The 19,629-nt window shown below is 40.5% G+C and overlaps 1 protein-coding gene across 1 annotated transcript in view; it reads left to right on the forward strand.

Annotated features, from left to right (window-relative positions):
- The window catches only part of sez6l (seizure related 6 homolog (mouse)-like), a 71,887-nt gene extending 57,706 nt beyond the window's left edge, over nt 1-14,181 (forward strand). The window contains exons 10-16 of the mRNA XM_073478354.1: nt 816-1,012; nt 5,634-5,828; nt 7,453-7,644; nt 8,341-8,535; nt 10,269-10,383; nt 11,218-11,323; nt 11,459-14,181. Coding sequence (XP_073334455.1) covers nt 816-1,012; nt 5,634-5,828; nt 7,453-7,644; nt 8,341-8,535; nt 10,269-10,383; nt 11,218-11,323; nt 11,459-11,491 — 1,033 coding nt within the window. The 3' untranslated portion in view covers nt 11,492-14,181. The remainder of the gene's footprint in view (nt 1-815; nt 1,013-5,633; nt 5,829-7,452; nt 7,645-8,340; nt 8,536-10,268; nt 10,384-11,217; nt 11,324-11,458) is intronic.
- The last annotated feature ends 5,448 nt before the right edge of the window (nt 14,182-19,629 follow it).

Below are 19,629 nucleotides of genomic sequence, written 5' to 3' on the forward strand. Positions count from 1 at the left end.
TTGTTAGGTGGATCTTTTTTCATTTAGACGGATCCAGGCTAGCTGTTTCCGCCTGCATCCAGTCTTTATGTTATGCTAAGCTAACTGGCTGCTAGCTGTAGCGTCATTTTTACCGTTGAGACATGAGAGTGGCATCAATCTTGATACTAAATCTCAGAAAGACAAGGAAGAGGCATACATCTCAAAATGTCAAACTATTTTACTCATAAACATTCATTTTAATAGGGCTGTACATTATATTGAAAAGGTAACTACTGAAGCAATATCAATAATGACTTTAACTCTGCAACCGTCCAAAATAATATATAGGATTACTCCAAAACAAGTACAAAACATATACTGTAAATAAGTAAAATAACTGGAGGTAAAACCGAGGTTTCAATATCACCAGCCGTATCCTTTAAAATTAATTTGTATTCATGTTACGTTACATTTTCTCCTGTGGTATGAAATGGGTTTGACATGTTTAACTACACTCTCTGCAATCCAATTACATACTTCAGTCACTCGCTGGATTTATGTCACATCACATTCACAGATATTTCAATATTCTGAACGTTTGCTCGCTGCATGTTTAAGAAAGTCTGTGCGTTGTGGTGAAACAAACGTCTCAGGGGCAATAAAAACACCACTGTGTTTACAGACTGTTAAACACTTGGCCTGCGGATGAATGCAGCATTTAGCCTTTGAGGTCACGGCGTCTCCCACACAGTCGGCTGTCGACATGACTCGCTCTGAGTCATCGGGACTTGTCCTGAGCTGATACCACCGGCTATACTTCTCTCTCTCTGACTCCGTTCCTCTCACGTCCTCAGACTGAACATCAGCGACAGCGACATGTTGACCATCACCGACGGCGATGAGGTCACGACTCGTATCCTGGGGCGCTACGTCGGAGGAAGCAGCCCCTTCAAGCTCTCCTCCACCACCCCTGATCTGACCGTCACCTTCCACTCAGATCCAGCCGGGCTCGTCTTCGGCAAGGGCGAGGGCTTCATCATCAACTACATGGGTGAGAGTTCAAAGCTATTTCACAATATTTAGTATAAGTACTGTGGTCTGATATGTCTTCTTCCTCAGGATACACGTTATTGGACTTTTCTCGATATCCAATATGCCAACAATCATATTGTTTTCCACCTTATTGCACTGAACATGAAGTCTCCCCTGTAGTTTAAATAACTTATTTCTTTTCATGATGGCCTGCTGGCAGAAGCAGACACACAACTTGCTCCTGATGAGAAGGTGCCGACCTTCTCAACAGGAGCAAGTTGGGGTTCAGTATCTTGCTCAAGAGTACTTGAGACATGCAGCCGGGGATCGAACCACAGACCTTCCGATTAGTGGATGACCCGCTCCGCCTCCTGAGCCACAGCCGCCCTGATAGTCTAAAAACAATAAAGTTCCCGGTTGGATTCAGTCTCTCACTTTGTTTTTCCACTTCGCCTCATCACTCTGCGCTCCCTCAGATATGCGTATTGATCCCTGCCTGAAAATAGTCCCTGACACTATTTCCTCTGGTTTGCTTGATAAAAACTACAATGAGCAGCTGTTTTAGTTCATTACTCAACTTTTTTCTCTTTGAACAGATGCAACTACATATTTCTGAGATGTTTTTAAAGATTTGCAATCTTCAGTCGGAAACACAGAAGCAGAGAGCCACAGACAGGAAGTCAGAGACGAGTTGAGAGACACGTTGTTGTTTTGGTCTTTTTCTCAGGATTTGTTTTTTGCTTTGCAAGAAAGATATAAAATAAAAGCTGTCTCATCCGCTAACTAGATCTGGAAATGTTAACTTTGCCCTTCATTTTGTCTTAGCCTTTCCTCCTCAGCCTGCCGACTCCATTTTTCATCTCCCCTTTTCTCTCCTCCTCATCTCTATTTGTCTTTGCTTTCATTTCCCTCTGCCCTTATTCAATCACATCCTATTTGTTTCACCCTCTCACAATGGCTGTGATCTACACACAAGCCCAGAGTTTAACAAGCAGCCAAATAAGCTCACTTCCTCCTTTTACACACAGTCATCTGCAGTGTTTTCCCATATCCAACACCTGACTCCAATTTAGAACCGCACCGAGACACACGCGGTCCAATTTACTTGTCAACCGCCCGACACCGCGAGCACACACACGCTTCCCAGAGGAGTAAATCAAGTAGACACAGCATGAATACGTAGGCTACTCTCTTTGATTATATGTGTGTGCGCGTGTTTGCGCTCAGAATAAATTACCCGCCACACACATTCAGGCTGCACACAGAAGGAGAACCAAGTCAATAGAGAATGAATAATTGATTCAGGATCCTTCGACTTACAAATCCCTGTAGGCCTATTATATTGTACAGTGTAATGCAATACTGTCCGCTGCCCGATCAATCATTAAATATACATATGCAGACACACGCTCTCGTCCCGACGCGAGCCGACTTGTTTATACATCTCTGCGGGCGGGTAATGATTTTTTTTTTATGTCTTTAAATATTATACATTTGTGTTAATGTTCCGTAGTTTCTTTTTCTACTGGTCCGGTTTTGTTTTGTTCGTCCTTTATTCGAGCTTATTATACACATGAGATGTAAGAATCCACAGAGCAACAACAAACAAACCGACTGTGAAGGCACTTAACAGAAATCTTCAGCTGATTTGATTCAGCCGCAGTATTGTGTCCATGTACAAAACATTCAGCCTTTCCCTTCATTAACATAAAGAAATCGGTTCTTATATATTCAGCACGTGCTCTTCTTCCTGGTGACTACATTACCCACGATGCAGCTCGACAGTGTTGGAGATTGGTGGTGTTTTATGCTAGTAGCAGCTACTCTAGCCTGCAGCAGAGACGAGGAGCAGCTGCAGAGGTTCTGCTAAACTCACATCTTTCTAACAGTTTCTGCAGATTTATTTCATTTTCAAATTAAATATGCTTATATGCTTTAGGTAAGGCAGGTTTATTTACAGCACCGTTCAGACACAAGGCAGGTAACGGTGCTGTAAAGAGACATTAAAAGTGATTAAATAAGATGTTAAAACATTAAGAAAATGTTAAAATTGCACTTAAAAGACGATAAAAAAAAGCAAACAAATAAAAGGCTGTCAAGCGCACGCCAGAGCAACAGGTGGCGTTATAACCTCTACCGTAAGGCCACGATGGCCAATCAGAAGCCTGCTAAACAAAGGAGACGAGCCAAAAACCCCGGTTTTTACTGTCTACACATAAACACTGAAAACGGCATTTCTGAATATCTTCACCCTGGCAGGACTTTTGCAAACGCTCTGTTTTCAGTGACCTGAAACGCTGTTTACGTGTACAGAAGGCCAAAAAATAAAAAAAAGCTTTATTTTAAGAAATACCTGTGTACATGTGGACAGGGCCTTATTGAAGTTAGCATGCTAACCAGTTAGCCCCTAGCCACATTGTACCTCAAGAGGTGATAGTCTGATAGTAAACATCACTCCCCAAGTGCTCCGAGCTCGCTGTCCGGACAGACTCAGTTAATGTAACCGCTAGCTGCATTAAGCTTAGTAGCAAACAGCAGCTACAGTTAGCAGCAGTTAGCGGTCACTCTGGTGATATGCTTCTTACATATTGCACCTTTAAGAAGAAGTTATGAATCTGATTATCTTAAAGTCAGATGACAGTCATGTTTTAAGATGTGATTTAAATGAGCTGACAGTTTCAGCAGGTGTCAGGTGTTCAGGACGCTCGTTCCACAGGTGAGGACCGCATGTTGTATTTATGCCTGAGGCCATTTAGTGCTTTAATTTTATTTGTGGAAATGAAGATAAAAAGAACTGAGACTTTTTTAATTTTACTGACAAAACTTCAGACTTTAGCTGTGATCAGTCTGAAGGGAGAGCTGCTTCACTCTCACCGCTGTGGATTTTATTACATTTGACTGGGAGCTCTGAATTTTAAAGCTGGATTGACTTTAAGACGTCAGAGATAACATGAAGAAAGTTTGAGCTGGACACTTTTTAATCCAAGATCAGAGGAATTCTTGATTCAAAAGCATCTTCAGAACGATCAAGAGACTTTTTGGTCTGAGCTTCACGCTGCTTCTCAGTCAGTGATCAGATCACGTTGGTGTGTGAGGTCTCATGGAGACGATGTTTCCAACAGATGAAACACATCCGTCCTTTGTATGTTTTTAACTGAGTGATAACAAAGATTCTGACAAGAAAAGAGCTCAAATATTAGCAAACTGTCTGCAATCATGTTAGTCATCATCTTTGTAAAGGCGTATTAAGTCAACCAAGTGTGTGTGTGTGAGTAAAATAGTTAATAGTGAATATTACAGAAGCCCTGAGGGGAAAGTGAGAAGACACTATGTTTCAGGAGAAAACCGAGTGTGTTTGTTCTTTTTCTTTTTCTTTCTCGTCAGGAGGAAAACTTTTTATGAAAAGAAATTATAGGAGAAAAAACTATTTCAGGAAAAGATACTGTAGTGTTAAAAGAAAATCTGGCAGGAGAAACATTTTTTTTTAAATGAATACTGAGTTTATTCACATGAAAGTAATACAAAACATGTCAGGAGATTTTTTTAAATGTGTGAATCAGTGAATTAACTAATTAAGGAACTTAGAAAGATTATCCTGGAAAATGTTCCACCACTTATCTAGTCATAAACACAGGAAAGAAAACAAATTAGATCAGTTTTAGAAAATGGAGCACTAGTAAAAATACCGTCCTCACTTGCTCCTCAGGGCTGAAATATAGAGAAAAATATAAAAGTAATAGTAGCAGTGTCATCGCTCTGTGACAATAAAACATTCAGAAATAACTGAAAACCTCGATTGAGACCTGCAACTATTACCTGATCAATCAGTTAGTCGACTGAAAGTAAATTAATTGCCAAATATTCTGATGATCGAGCAAAAATGTCAAACGTTTTCCGGTTCCAGCCTCTTAAATGTGACGATTTGCTGCTTTTATTTGTCATTTGTGGGTTTTTGGACAAAAGAAGCAATTTGAAGACAGAAAGCAGAAATAGTGATGAGCATTTTTAATTTGTTTTTACATTTTACAGACAAAATGTTCAATCGATACGTCTTGAAAATAATCATCAGATCAGTCGGTAATGAAAACAATCGTTAGTTGCAGCCATATTCTTGATCTTGGGAATAGAAGTAAAAAAAACATTTTATCATATGAAGAATCATCTCTCTTACAGTCGCCTACATAAAGACAAAACATTTCTTTCTCGTGGCAGATCAAAACAACTGTGAGCGATAGCTGACAGCCTGTAATAATCTTCTGTTTCAGTGGGAGTCTGAATTAAACCGACTGGCTCGTCCACACGGCAGCTTCAGAGGCAAACTGTCCTTGTACGCTGCGGAGATGATATTTGAAAACTGTCCAGCACAGATGAAATCCATCATTCTGTCACGCGGTCAAGTGATCGTACAATAAGTCCATCAATCTTTCAGGAGATGGATTCCTCCTCACAGAGACTACGTGCCAGTATCATGTCTAAATCAGACGTAGTGTTGTTTATCCTGCTCTCGTCCTGACCCCGCAGGGCCGCTGTGAACGAGCAAAAACATCCCCTGTACCGAAAGCCGGGCCACAAGCAATAACACCGCCGTAACGCAGCCATTCATCAACCTTTCTCTTGTCTTTCTCTCTTTCTTTTCTCAGAGGTGTCCCGAAATGACTCCTGTCCAGACCTGCCCGAGATCCAGAACGGCTGGAAGACGACGTCCCACATTGCGCTGGTGCGAGGGGCTCGGATCACCTACCAGTGCGACCCTGGATATGACCTGGTGGGACGAGAGACCCTCACCTGTCAGTTAGACCTCTCCTGGAGCTCACAGCCCCCCTTCTGTGAAAAGAGTCAGTACTAATCATATTTAAACATCTACTGTTAATCTATGCTGGTGTGTGCGACCATGTTTCGCTGAAATACCGTATGAATGTTGACCACAAGATGATTTGTGCTCGTTTGTGAGGCGTGCAGAATATTTAAGTGCGACACAAAGGCAACTGGATGTTTCACCTCTAATCCAAGAGGCTTCTTCCCTCCCAGAAGTGAAAAGCCTCTTGGATGAGAGCTGAAACATCATCAAGAAGCTCCAGCAGCGTCTTCACCGACCAAAACCTGCAGAACTTTAGCGTCAACACTTTTGTCCGAAATGTCTCGACAACTTTACGGTTGCATTCAGTACCACGTAGGGTCGTAGCTACCATTGAGGTCATGTCCTCGGTATTTCTTTCTGGGTCTTTGATATCTTGATATATATATATTTATATATATTTATAATGCTTTATAAACCATTTATTAGCAATTGTTTCCTGGAAAGTTGCAACTGATGTTCATAATGTTTAATAAATACTGTGTACTGTGTTATTATAAAGTGTTATCAGTGTCAATAAGTTCTTTTTAGCAAAGAAATAAATTCATTACATTTAAGTCAAAATTGGCCATATTTGTTACTTATCTTCTTCTTCTTCTGTCAGAATTTGAGTCCAGATATTATTTCCTAAGAGATGATTGGTTCTGTCAAATTGCAGAGAAATGCACAGATTTATACTATAGTCAAATGTATTATAGTCAAAATGTTCTCTATGGATGGATCGAGGTGCGGGGCAGGACCTCAGTATGTCTAAAATCCTGGCTCTAGTAAAAAAAGTTATATTTAGTGTTGTTTTACTGATATTAGAGACTAGCTGGTGAACACAGTGGAGCGTTTAGCAGCTAAAGAGTCAGACAGTTTTCAGAGGAGTTGATAGAAACTAAAAAAAGCAAATCAATTTTATATATATAGCCCAAAATCACAATCACATCGCCTCAGTGGGCTTTACCACACCCGCTGTCCTTAGACCCTCGATTCAAGTGAGGAAAAACTTTCCAAATTTAGAAAAACAACCAAAGAGATGGAAGAAACCTCAGGAGGGATCCCTCTCCCAGGACGGACAGACATGCAGTCAGACATGCAGTAGATGTTGCATGTACAGAAAAGAACAACAAAATCACACTTTACAAGTTGCATTGTCAGAATATCTGTAATTATATAACATATGTGAAGTGTGTGGATCCGGGAGGACGACTGAGCAGGCCGAGGCATCACTACTCCACCGTGGTGACCTGGAAGAGGGCAGGCCACACAAGATAATTAGCAATAAAAAAGAAAACATCATAACGAAGAGGCATCAAGTGTGCCAGATATAAGGAGACAGTAAAACAGAACAGAGCGAGAGGCTGTGACGATGCAGATCTGTCAGGAGCTAGAAGAGAGTGAATTAGTTATATAAAAAGCAGTTTTTCGGTGAACTCAATGATCGTTCACCAAATCATTCAGGGCTCGAGTCCCACTCACACAGCTCGCTGCGGCCAATTTAGTTGGATAAAGATCCTGTTTGCAAACTAACAGCTGAAATCCTCCCTTATTCTGTGCAGCACTGAGTAAACTGAATCGGTTTGATTCATATTATCCACCTTTTTTTCCTTTATTCACAGTCATGTACTGTTCAGATCCCGGTCACGTGGAGCACTCCACCCGGTCTCTGTCCGACCCCAAACTCCTGGTGGGGACGACCATCCAGTACAGCTGCAACCCCGGCTTCATCCTGCAGGGCGGCGCCACCATCACCTGCTACGGTCGAGAGCCGGGGACCCCTGTGTGGACGTCTCGACTCCCCCACTGTGTTTGTGAGTGTCAGAGAGAAGAAGTATTTACAGTTTCCGGGGCAGAAAGAGCACAAAACACGAGAGTTTAAGTTGCTTTTTACCACCCAGTGAAAAGCTCTGAGTTATTTTATCAAACTTCTGGGCTGAAGGGGTTCCTGTGGTTTACTGGTAATTTGTCAGCCCCTTTGATTTCAGAAACCTGTCATCATTATAGACAGTTGCACATGGCAGTTAACTGAAGATGAGAGGCTCATTCCCTGTGGCTGTGCGATCTAACATGAGTGGGTTTGTGTGATATTTTTTGCAAAAAGATAAAAAAAAATTTAAAAAAAGGCCTGGCTCTCTCCTTCCTCTGCTGACACAGATCACAGCGTCTCTGCATGCCAGAGACGATGCTTCATCTCCTGCATTTTCATCTTATGACTGACGATGTGTGTGTGTTTGTGTGTGCGTGCATGTGTGTGTTTTCAGGGATATTAATGTGTGTAAAGTGTTTGATATGTAAATGCAATGCTAATGCACCGTACCAATCAGCCCTCAGCCACCTGGAGGAGGGGGTGGAGATTATCCATGAGTCATGTCACCTCAGCCAGAGCCTGTCAAATTTGTCAGTCGAGCTCTGACGCAAAAAAAAAAACCCTCTCGTTCGTGTCGAGAAACTCAACAGGATCCGTCAGTTTTCTCTTCTTTTTTTTTTTTCTTCCTCTTTCTTTCTAGCCGAGGAGTCTGTTTCCTGTGAAAACCCCGGTCTCCCTGACAACGGCTACCAGATCCTGTCCAAGAGGCTTTACCTGCCCGGTGAATCACTCACCTTTGTCTGTTACCAAGGTTACGAGCTCATCGGAGAAGTCGCGATTAAATGCATCCTAGGAAACCCGTCGTTCTGGAGCGGCCCACTTCCACTCTGCAGGGGTGAGGCTTCTGCAGAATTTGGGTGTTTTATGTATGTGTGGAATGAAACGCTCCCTTGTTTCTCTTGACCTTTGGATTTGTGCATGAACACAATGTTCTTAGACTTATTTGACTTATTTGCCCCATGCTTGTTGATACAGATTGATCATGCATCTATGCATGCTAATGACTGTTCGCTAAGCCCCTCTTCCCAAACAGCGATTGTCCAATCGTAGCTTAGCAAGGCGAAAACACAAGCACAAAGATGTAAGGAACTGATTTAAACATTGTGTTCGTCTTCTCGAACCTGAGTTTGAAACGTTAGTTGAAGTGTTTACTACCCACAGTGGTAACCTAGCATTACTTTGAAGCATATCCATAATTAACTACATTTATTTTGGGGGTTACAGGTTATGTATAAAAAAAGAAAGACAACTAGCGCGTCTACTGTGTGGAAGCTTCTAGATTTTAAGCCAACGTTAGCTTTATAACTCCAGCAAACATTTTCGAAACACGAAATCCATTTCTCGTGACTTTAATGTCCCCATGAATCGGCTAATCGAGTGGTATTTGCTTCAGCATAGTTACGTGTTTTCTGTCAAAACATGCAGCGGTCAATACCGCGGCATGTACGTCACGCCGCGCCCACCAGAGCAGCTCCAAACAGCATTTTTTCTCCATAAAAGATGACCCAGTTTCATCCAAATCACTGAATAAAGTTATAAAGTTGTGTTGAGCAGCAATCCGCTCTGGCAGCGTTCCTCTTTATACAGCATAAAATAAAGATAATAATTAATATATGCCCCCAAGTGCAGGATGAGTCATCACACTTGTGTTTCCAGGAAGTTACTAACTCTGAAATAATCATTAGAAATACCTCCAAAACGTCTTTTTTGACACTGTTGTGCCTGATACTGGCGAGATATGGAGCAAGACGTGTGATAAAAACATTTAAACAATGATTTTAACTTCGTCGTGACTTTAAAAATGATCTAACATGAGAACATGTTAGCAAATCCAGCTAACCAGCCTACATCCTACACTGGCGTTTCATCTAAGGCCAGTTAGCGTATCATTAGAAAAGAAACTGTTCACAACTAGCACGACCAGTGTTGTACAGTGTGGAAGCTAACAGAGCTAAAGCTAACGTTAGTGGTTCTGTCCTGTTTCTTTATTGGGCTTTGGGAAGTTTCCACTCACGCAAACGTTACCCAAGATGCCTCACGGGAGAACAGAAACCCCCGACAGGTGTAGCAACAGCGAGAGGCGGTGGGGGGTTAGCGAACAGTCAGTCCAAAGCAGCCTTGTTAAGAATACAAACTCCACAGTGTGGAGTGTGATGTCGATTTCCGTATGCACTGACTGACAGAATGATGTCTTGCAGCCAACCATGACTGCTTTGACAACCATGCTTTGGAAGGTGAGTCTATCTGTGTATGTCGGTGTGATCTGATGCTGTGGGCTAAAAAAAAACAAAAAAAACACCACACAGTTTGTTTTCTAGACTCAAACAAACCAAAGAATAAAAAAAAAGCGCTTCACCTCTCTGTCTGCTCTGCCTGCATCAGCAAACATCTGCCTGCCAAGTTCACTCCCACCGTATTTGTTCGTCCGTCCACCTGTTTGTGTTCATTTGTTTACCTGTGGCGTTCAAATACGTTTGCTGAGCCACCCACTGACGGAGGTTTTATTCGTTCTCTTCATAACAATGTGCTTTCAATTAACCTCGTTCTATTCGTGTGTCGTCCTGTCAGTTGCAGAGGCGACTGCAGGCTCCACCCTGGATGGAGGGAACATAGCGCTGGCCATCTTCATCCTCGTTCTTCTGCTGTCTGTGCTGCTTGGAGGGGCTTACGTCTACGTCACACGGTAAGGTCTTCGTCTCAAGTTACTCGTTAAAATCTCAGGTAATGATGGCTCCAGTTCATGCCTCTGTTGTATTACCATGAGAGATATAAACATGGCTTTTGTACGTATTAAACAAACAAGATAAAACATGTTAATAACCTTTAGACTTGCTGGTAGGTGGATCTTTTTTACCTTTGCACGGAGCCAGGCTAACCATTTCCCCATGTTTCCAGTCTTTATGCTAAGCTAAGCTGGCTGTAGCTTCATATTTACCATACTTACAACAAAGTAGTATCATCAAAGAAAGGATAAATGTATTTCCTGAAACGCTGAACTGTTCCTCCAAGGAAATGATCTGAAAAGTACTTCCAATACTGGGTTTGGCTGTCAAAATGGCTGATAAACACAATTTTCAAGACCCATGGCTATAACCTGAACATGGCATACAATCTAAAATACCAAAACAAGGGATGATTATGTTTGCTGTATTTCTTTCAATGTTCAAGCCACAGAAATCCACGAGTTAACTCAAGTTAACGATGCCTTTTATTTGGTCGCCTGTTGCTATAACTTCCAGTAGCGTGTCAGAGAGTGAGGAAGGAGACGAAACATAACGTGAATAAAACTTTAAAACATTACCTAGTCCGGCAGTCAGGTTGATAAACAGGAGTGAAGATAAATCCACTTTTTTAATCCCAAAAGTCAAAAAGTAGTCTCTGAGCTCTCCTCCAATCAGTCCGGCCCTCCCCACACAGCACTCGGGAAACATCTGTTGTTTTGTTTTGATTGAGCGACCCCTGGTGGCAGAAATTTCACTGTTGTTTGTTTCTTCTGTCTCTCTTCGTGTCCTTTTAGGTGCAGATATCACTCCAACTTAAGGCTTCCTCTTATCTACCCACACCCGTACCGACAGATCACTGTGGAGACAGAGTTTGACAACCCGCTCTACGAGACAGGAGGAGTGAGTGTCCACTACAGTTAAAACCGCTTAAATTTCCACATCCCATCACATTAATCTTTTACTGCCCGCTGCATTAAAGAGGGCTGGACACACACTGCTAACGCTGCCTCTTCCATCTTCTCTTTCCCTTTTCAGCAAGACACTCGTGAATACGAAGTATCGATATGAGAAGCTTCACAAAAAAGACATTTCTGAACCAAGACCGACCGCCCCGTCCTAATTCTTCATCCTCTCCTCCCTCCTTCTCCGCCCAGGAGGAGGCAATGTAAATACAAAAATAGATGATGTCCAGCCCCTTCTGCCATGAGACGCAGTGATCGATCCTGTTCTCTCCTCCTTTTGACGTGACGGAAACAGGAGAGGAAACACGAAGCAGGAGAGGAGGTAGACGAGTCAGTGTTGAAAACTGAGTGGATCAGTGTCGCTGGGAGATGATGGGAGATGGAGGACGGAGGGGAAAGACCCAAAGATCATCTAAGAAAAAGAGATGCTGGGTGTGAAAAAGAAGTTAAGGAGGGGAGAAGGGGAAGGAGTAGGGGACAGGACACAGCATGAGAGGACTGAAGCACTTTTTAGTATTTTCTTGTCAAAAAACTTTAGTAATCCTGGAATATGTCTCAGAAGTTAAAGTTATAATCCTTAAGATTTGCACAAAGTCAGAATCAATTTTTGATACTGTTTGTGGTTACGTTCAGTAATTACCTCTCTATAGGGTAGTTTTCATAGTTAGTGGCAGGGTCTGCCATTCCTCTGCTGGTTTTAAATTGTCTTAACAAGCATGAGAGCTTCTGAGGAGACGAGGCATGAATGTAATCCAGCTTTACTGTTCTTTACTCGGCATCATTTACATCATCCTCACTGTTTACTGTTTACTCAGAGCCGCGATGAGAGATGACATATTTTTGTAGGCCAACCTGGAAGTTAGCGATGCCCTAGTTTTTTCATTGAATTCTGGATAACTGCAGAAAATAAGCTCTGTGACAAGCAAAAGTTCATGATACACCAAACTGACATTGACAAAACTAGTTGTTGTGAAGCCTCTTGTGTCTAAAAAGCTGCACTTGAACACACCGTGAAGACTAACTAGCTTGCACAAGATATCAAATCGTCAGCACTCAAAATTAAGTATATAATACTTTTGTAAATGCACAGCATGTTTTTGTTTGGTTAACTAACTTGAACGTTCTGCGCCGGCGTGAGAAGACATAACTCTCCTTACCACCAGGTGGTAGAAGTCTGTATTCGTCATCCAAAAAAGGAAACCATGAGACTAAGGACAGTGGATATGCAAACTGTAGTTACGATAACGCAGCGTTTTCACATTGTTCTTTGTAAAGTTGTAAATTGCACTGGCGGAGAGGAAAAACAAGGAGAAAGCATCAAATCGTGACGTTAAGCTGAAGAATAGCAGTTGCGTTGGATCGACGTAGTATGGGGAGTGTTTACTAATTAGGTAGATGCTGGCAGGGCGTCGATATTGCTCGACATCTCGCCAATGTCTCCCAATTTGCAAACGCTCCTCAAGCTTTCCCTTTTCTTTTCTTACAAAGGCGGCACAAAAGTGGGGCACGCTGCAAAAACTAACGCCACAGACTATCCGACTATCAGCCTGATCTCTGAGGACCCTTATACCTTTTGTTCAGCAAGATATTCTCCACAGATGAACACCACTTTTATGGTTTTTGAAGCATAAATGCAATCGCTAGAAGCTAAAAGCTAATGTTAGGCTGTAAACGAACTACATCACGGTCGCATGACTTCAGCGTCACCACGTCTAAGCTTCACACTTCACTATAAATGAATCTATAGTTTGCAAGTTTGTAAGTAAGTAAGTCGCTGTTAGCCACTTCGTTATCAACAACCTTTTTTTAAGACACTTAAAAAGAAAATTCACGAGTGAGGTATTTACTGACGTATTTTATGTCGTAGAACAAAATGTGAAAATCATTAATGGACAGTTTAAAAACAACTGATCAAAATCAATACTGCAGAACCGGAGATATCACCTTCTTTAACCCACACATTCCTCCTCCTCTTCAAACCCTGAAGCCTACATTACCCACAATGCAACTCGGCCACTGAGTGACATCACTGGAGGCAGTTTGTAAGATTAAATGCAGCTTCCTCTAGAGCCACAAAAGACTTTGAACTACTTTGTTCACATATACGGTAGTACGTCCCGAGCCCCATAAACACACAGAGTCACCAGGTGTCGCTAATTCAACCAGGACTGAAATCTTAAGGATTGCAACTTTAAGAGTTTTGGGGAAACATCCGGAGGTCGATTTTTTAGTTTTTGTTTACATCCACACTCGTGAGTCACCATCACTTGGCACAAAATGAGAATAACAGAAAGCAAATAAAGTTTAGCAGCTTCCTTTTTTTCCACTTCCTTGTTAGCAGGCCGTCAGCTGTCTCCTGTCCCCGAACTCCCTCCTGCCTGCAGTCCACCTTCAAGGCTTTTTCACTCCAGCCGGTCCAGCTCTGGCCTTAGCTGTAGTTAATTGGTATGTAAATCTATGACTTTAGGGCCGGTGCAGTGCTGAGGTCTTATTTCTCACTTGTAGTTAGATTGATGACTGTCGTAGACCGGCCCTCGGAGTTCCCGGGTCTGGACCGGCTGATCGTTAAAAAGGAAAAAAAACATGCGTTGTTGCAGATGTGGAGGTTGCGATGTGAATAGCGTAGCTGTTAGTTAACTGACCGATCTTCGAGCCTCACGCTCAATCAACCCACCAGATGATGTATTTATTTTGATGTACTGTACATGTGATGTTTTATGCAGATTGATAAATGTACATTTTCATGACGAGAAGACAAATGTTAACAGTTTCCCTAAATAAATGGTAAAACTTGAATAAAAAGTACAAAAGACTTTGTAAATACTGAGGCGTTCTGTTGACTTCTTTCATTTTCAGTGTGAGAAACTCTTCAGTACTTTATCTCACATCTGTCAACAATAATCCGTCTTATTTTCAAATCTGTCAGTGGTCCGTTCAAAGCTCTTTTCAAGTTCTCTGCAGAAGATGTTGACAGTAGAAAGTCTGTGTGCTGTTAATCCTTTCAGTCCGAGACCAAAGCTGTGTCTTTGTCTGACATTAAGTCTCACATTAGCTTAAAATATGGATGAAATGCATAATTAATATTTGTTCTCATTTGCATTTAAGATTTAAGATGACTGATACAAAGGAGGCATGAAGGTTCTACTTTAAAAATGTTTTACTTTCACCAACGAGGTTAATTTTGTTGGTTTGTCAGCAGGATTACACAAAAACTACTGAGCAGATTCCCACGAAACTTGGATGGAGGATGGTTCTCGGCCCAGAAAAGAGCCCGTTAACTTTGAGTGTGGGTGCAGAAAAAGGGACGGATCCCTTCTCCTTTTCTTTAACACCGTGAGATGAGGCATTTTTTATACATTTTTGAGAATAACGCATGGATCTTGATGAAAAAATCAGGCATATTTGGTGGCTGGCATGAGGGACTACAACTTGATACAGATCATAATAAAAATCTGAATCTAGTGGATTTAAATATGTTTGATTTGATATTGAATTAGGCTTGATTGAATTAAAGGGGGACTGTTGGGCCATGGCTGAGGTATACGCTCTACTGAGTGCCGTTTATTAGACTTCAGAAGTTGTTGAATACAGAATCAGAGCTCATTACAGAACAGAAATCCAACCAAGTGTAAACCTGCAAACTTTGAAGCCTTGAGTTTGGCATTACAGCTGCTGCCATCTTGTTTTTTTGGAGCCAGAAGTGACCGTATTTGGTCGAGGAGTTGGAGGTGGGGAGGATATCCTGATTGGATCTGACTAACGATTAGTCAATCAAAAGGTAGCCACACGCCATTTTACTCTAAATGGGACCTTAATGTACAAAATAAACATCATGCTGTGTTGAAGAAGACTTGAAATTAAAGATTGGGACCATAAACTCACGAGGAAACAAGTGACTGTGATTACTTCAGGTCACACGTAGGTGAGGTCAAGTGAGTGGGTGGATGATTACATTATGTCGCTCCTCCTGTCGGCTGGTTACTGATTATGTATGCGGCCTCTATTGATTTATGTTTGTCTCAAGTCCTTCTGCATAATTTCAGTAAATAGAAGAAGGAGTTCTGTGTTTTCTGAAGACTGTGATGTACTAATGTTCAGGAAAAGGAACAAATAGGTGGAAACATTTTTCCCACTCGTGTTGTGCCGACGCAGACGCAACATTTTTTTTGGAAGCGAATGAAAGATTTATCTACTGCAGCACAGTTGCAGGGGGCTGCTGAGGCTGGCTGGTGGGTGTAAAAATGACTTTGACACCAGGTTCACATCGTGAGTCTGCAGGCCTCATCTTTTAAAATGAAAATGCTTTCAGGGACCGCAAGCCAATGTTTTTTTCATTCCTCCGTACCCGAAGAAACAGCCAGCTTGGGCTCGAAACATTGTGCTGTTTTTGTATAATTAATGAGACGTTTCAAAATGAGACTTTAACAGACAGACATCACAGTGTTTTTGTACTGGATGACAGGAGATGAGACTCTACTGATTATTAATCTTGTCATTATTCATTATCATTTGTCCTATAAAATGTGTGAATGTGTTCAATAAACAGTCTAAAACCCAAAGATACCTGAATATTTCCACATGTGAGCTGCTGGCCCCAGTGAATTTATCGCATTATTTGCTTCAGTTGTTTTTAAAACAATAATAATTGCATGTTAATTTTCTGTATTTGCTGATAGCTTCTATTTTTATTTATGTTCTCGTTTTTATTTCATGTTCTTCCAATTTTTCTCTTCTTACTTCTGTCGCTGTGCCTCTGCGACACCTGACTTTCCCCTCTGAGGATTCATAAAGGATTATCTCACCTTTTCTTTTCTTAGAGATAAAAGTATCCAGCAGCTCACATGAAATACAAAATTTGCTTTCTACTTTCCTGTTAAAGGACAGTTCGCCCCAAAAATGCATTAAAAAATGATCCTTTAATCGTCTCTCTCGTGACCTCTCGTGACCTCCAGGCTGGGATCTATAGCTCTCTGCAGTCCAACATCACCAGCGTGAATTTATTTGATAGTCGTGAAAAGTTTCTTTGAAGTTTGAACTCCTAACTTCACCACATCCTGCAGCTCTGGCTCCCATTCAGTTCTGAAAAGCAGCTTTATTTCTGGACTGAGTGCTGTTGTCTCGCAAATATACCCTGATGGGTGGGAGGCAAATCCTGCCCCGCAGCATTTCCCATTTTAATGTCCTAATGATTCCTTCTGTTGCCATCCTGAATGCTAATAAGAAGATAATGCTTCCTGCCACGATAGCGATTTCCAGAGGCTTTCCTGCTGCGGTTAATTCAACTGTTGAGAAGCTTTTAACCAGATGCTTGATGATATTAGGCACTCGGAGGAAACTGAGTGCTACCCACACAAGTTTAATGAAGCAAAAGGCATTCACAGAGCCAGAAATACATTAGGTTTTATGTCTGCGTTTTAGGCATTTAGTTGATACTATTAGCCAGAGAGAGTCATAATGAGTGCAGCAACACAACGAGATCATTAATATTACAAGCAGCTAACAGCATGAGTCAGACCCACAGCGCTGAGGCCAAAGATGCTGCACGTCTACGAGCCAGGAGGTTTGTGTATGACACAGAGACGAAGGTGGAAAATACAACATTAATTTATTTTGTTTGGCACTTTTTGCACAGTGTGTTTGTGTAATCATCGCTGTAGATCAGAGGTTAGTTCATCTATAGAGTCGTGACTTTATAACACAGACATTATACGCAGTTTTAGATTCTGTGTGCCAGGATATCATTAAAGGTTTTGTCGGATCTACTGGCAGAAAGTGAATAATAATCAGAATTATGTTTTTATTCACCTGAAACTAAGAATCATTGTGTTTTGTTACCTTAAAATGAGACTTTTATGACGCATATAGATTTATTCCAGCTGATCCCGATAACCGAGGTTTACCTGCGTCTCACGGCCGATACTGACAAGATAAATTATATTAAATTTAACATTTTTATATACTTTCAAAATAAGTTCCTCACCTGTAGTTTATGCACACCACTTAAACCTAAATCATGTATCAGTCACAGCGGACATTTTAACGCAGAACCAATAATTTTGCTATATGAGGATGATACTAAATATAATATTTTGAATTCAGGACCTGATTTTGTTTTTTGGTTTCATACATGAAAAAAAATCAATAAAAAAAAAATCGAATGAGCTTTTTTTTCACTCAGTCAATAACTTTTTTTTTCTCCTGAAAAACTTTTGTTTTTTTTTACTTGGTTTCAAAAACTCTCAAAAAAAAATTCTCCTGAAAATCTTTTCCGCTGTGAATTTTTGTTGTTTTTTTACTCATCTCCTGAAAAAAAATTTTCACTCAGTTTTTTTTTTTTTTTTTACTCAAAAATTGTTTTCTCTCCTGAAATAAAAAAAATAGTTTTATTCAGTTTCACGAGCGAAAAAAAAATTCCTATAAAATTTTTCCCCAGTAATTTTGTTTAAAAAAATGAAAAAAAATCTGAAATTCTTTTACCAAAAAATTTGGGGGAAACATTTTTATCATCCTGAAATGTTTTTCACTCCGTTTCACACACCAAAATAAAATTAATGTTTTTTTCTTCTCCTGAAATAAAAAAAATTGTTTTACTCAGTTTCACAAGCAAAAAAAAACTAATTATATTAATTTTGTTAAAAAAGATGTTCATCATCCTGAATTTTTTGTCCATGAAAAAAAATTTGAAATTCTTTTACCAAGAAATTTGAGGAAAACATTTTTATCATCCTGAAATGTTTTTCTCTCCGTTTCACACACCCAAAAAAAAATTCTCTTGAAATTTTTTTTTTTTTTTGTAAAAAATCTCCTGACATTTTTTCACTCAGTTTTTTTTTCTTTTTTTCACTCATCATTTTTTTCCCAAGAAATTTGGGGAAAACATTTTTATCATCCTGAAATGTTTTTCTCTCCGTTTCACACACCAAAATAAACTTAATGTTTTTTTCAGTTTTTTTTTCACTCAAAAATTGTTTTGTCTCCTGAAATAAAAAAAATTGTTTTACTCAGTTTCACGAGAGAAAAATAAATCTACTATAAAAAAATTTCCCCAGTAATTTGATTAATCGGTGTCTCTGAGTCAGTAGCTGCAGTATTTGTATGCAGGACGTTGGTTGTGGTGGTTAAAGGTAAAAAACACCAAGCGTGGACTCATTATTAAAAACAGGCCTGATGGCTTCAGTCTCTGGAAAGTGTCTGTGATGGAGAGCTGCCGACTCTGAGCTCCACACCCGCCAAGTTTGATAACCAGAACTGGCTGAATCAAGCCTCAGGAGATGGAATCATCCATGTTGAACTGAGTCACACACACACACACACACACACACACACACACACAGCAGGATATGAAACAAAAAAAAACAAGAAAACTAATAAAGGTGCTCCTGCAGGTGCAATGACGTTTTGCAAACATGTCAAACAAAACTTCTCTCTGTGCATTTGTCATTATATTTTGTATGATGTGTGCGTTTAGTGTGGCTCCTAAAATGAAGCTGGCATTTAGAAAATGTACTTTTTTTCTCAGGGTATGAATATTAAAATGTCAAGCAGCTCATTTAAGAAACGTTGGACCGCAGGCAAGAGAAAGTGCACTTCTGACAAAATGTTGTGTTAATGACTATCTGAAATCAAAAGACAATTATAGAGAGGAAGCGCTCAATAGAGTGAGTCAGCCGAACAACCTCCCCAGTTAGTCATTAATTTTACAGACTGGGTTTTTTTTTTTGGATAACGACAGAATAGTAATGAGGGTTGGAACCGGGGTGAAAGGTCATGGGGTAACTAAAACCAATGAGTTTCGTCCTGTTGGGAGAAAGTATCAGAGATTTTATCAATTTATGATTAATGACTGAGGAGATTGTGCTTGTTTGACGGTATAAAAGTGAGATGATGATGATGACGCTGGGTGCAAAGGTCCAAATTAATATGTTCTTTCCTCGTGTGGTCATGAAAATGTGAACCAAAATTCTCATTAACTTGGTGATTTATTTTCAAAAGAAACCAGAGAAACACTGATTGACACATTTTGCTAGAATAATGATGAGGCCACAGCAAAGTTAAGTCATCTGCCAAACTGTAAAACTCAATAAAATGATTTTTTTTGTTTCTGGATGAATTAAAATGCTGACCAAATGATGGCGACAGATGAAAAGTCAGGAGATCAACAATGTTGTTTGAAGTCATCCTGAATATCTGAACCAAATTTCATGGCAATCTATCGAACACTTATTGGGACCTTTTACTCAAAAT

This window comes from Pagrus major, chromosome 12 (genome assembly GCF_040436345.1).
Source record: "Pagrus major chromosome 12, Pma_NU_1.0".
NCBI classification, from domain to species: domain Eukaryota; kingdom Metazoa; phylum Chordata; class Actinopteri; order Spariformes; family Sparidae; genus Pagrus; species Pagrus major.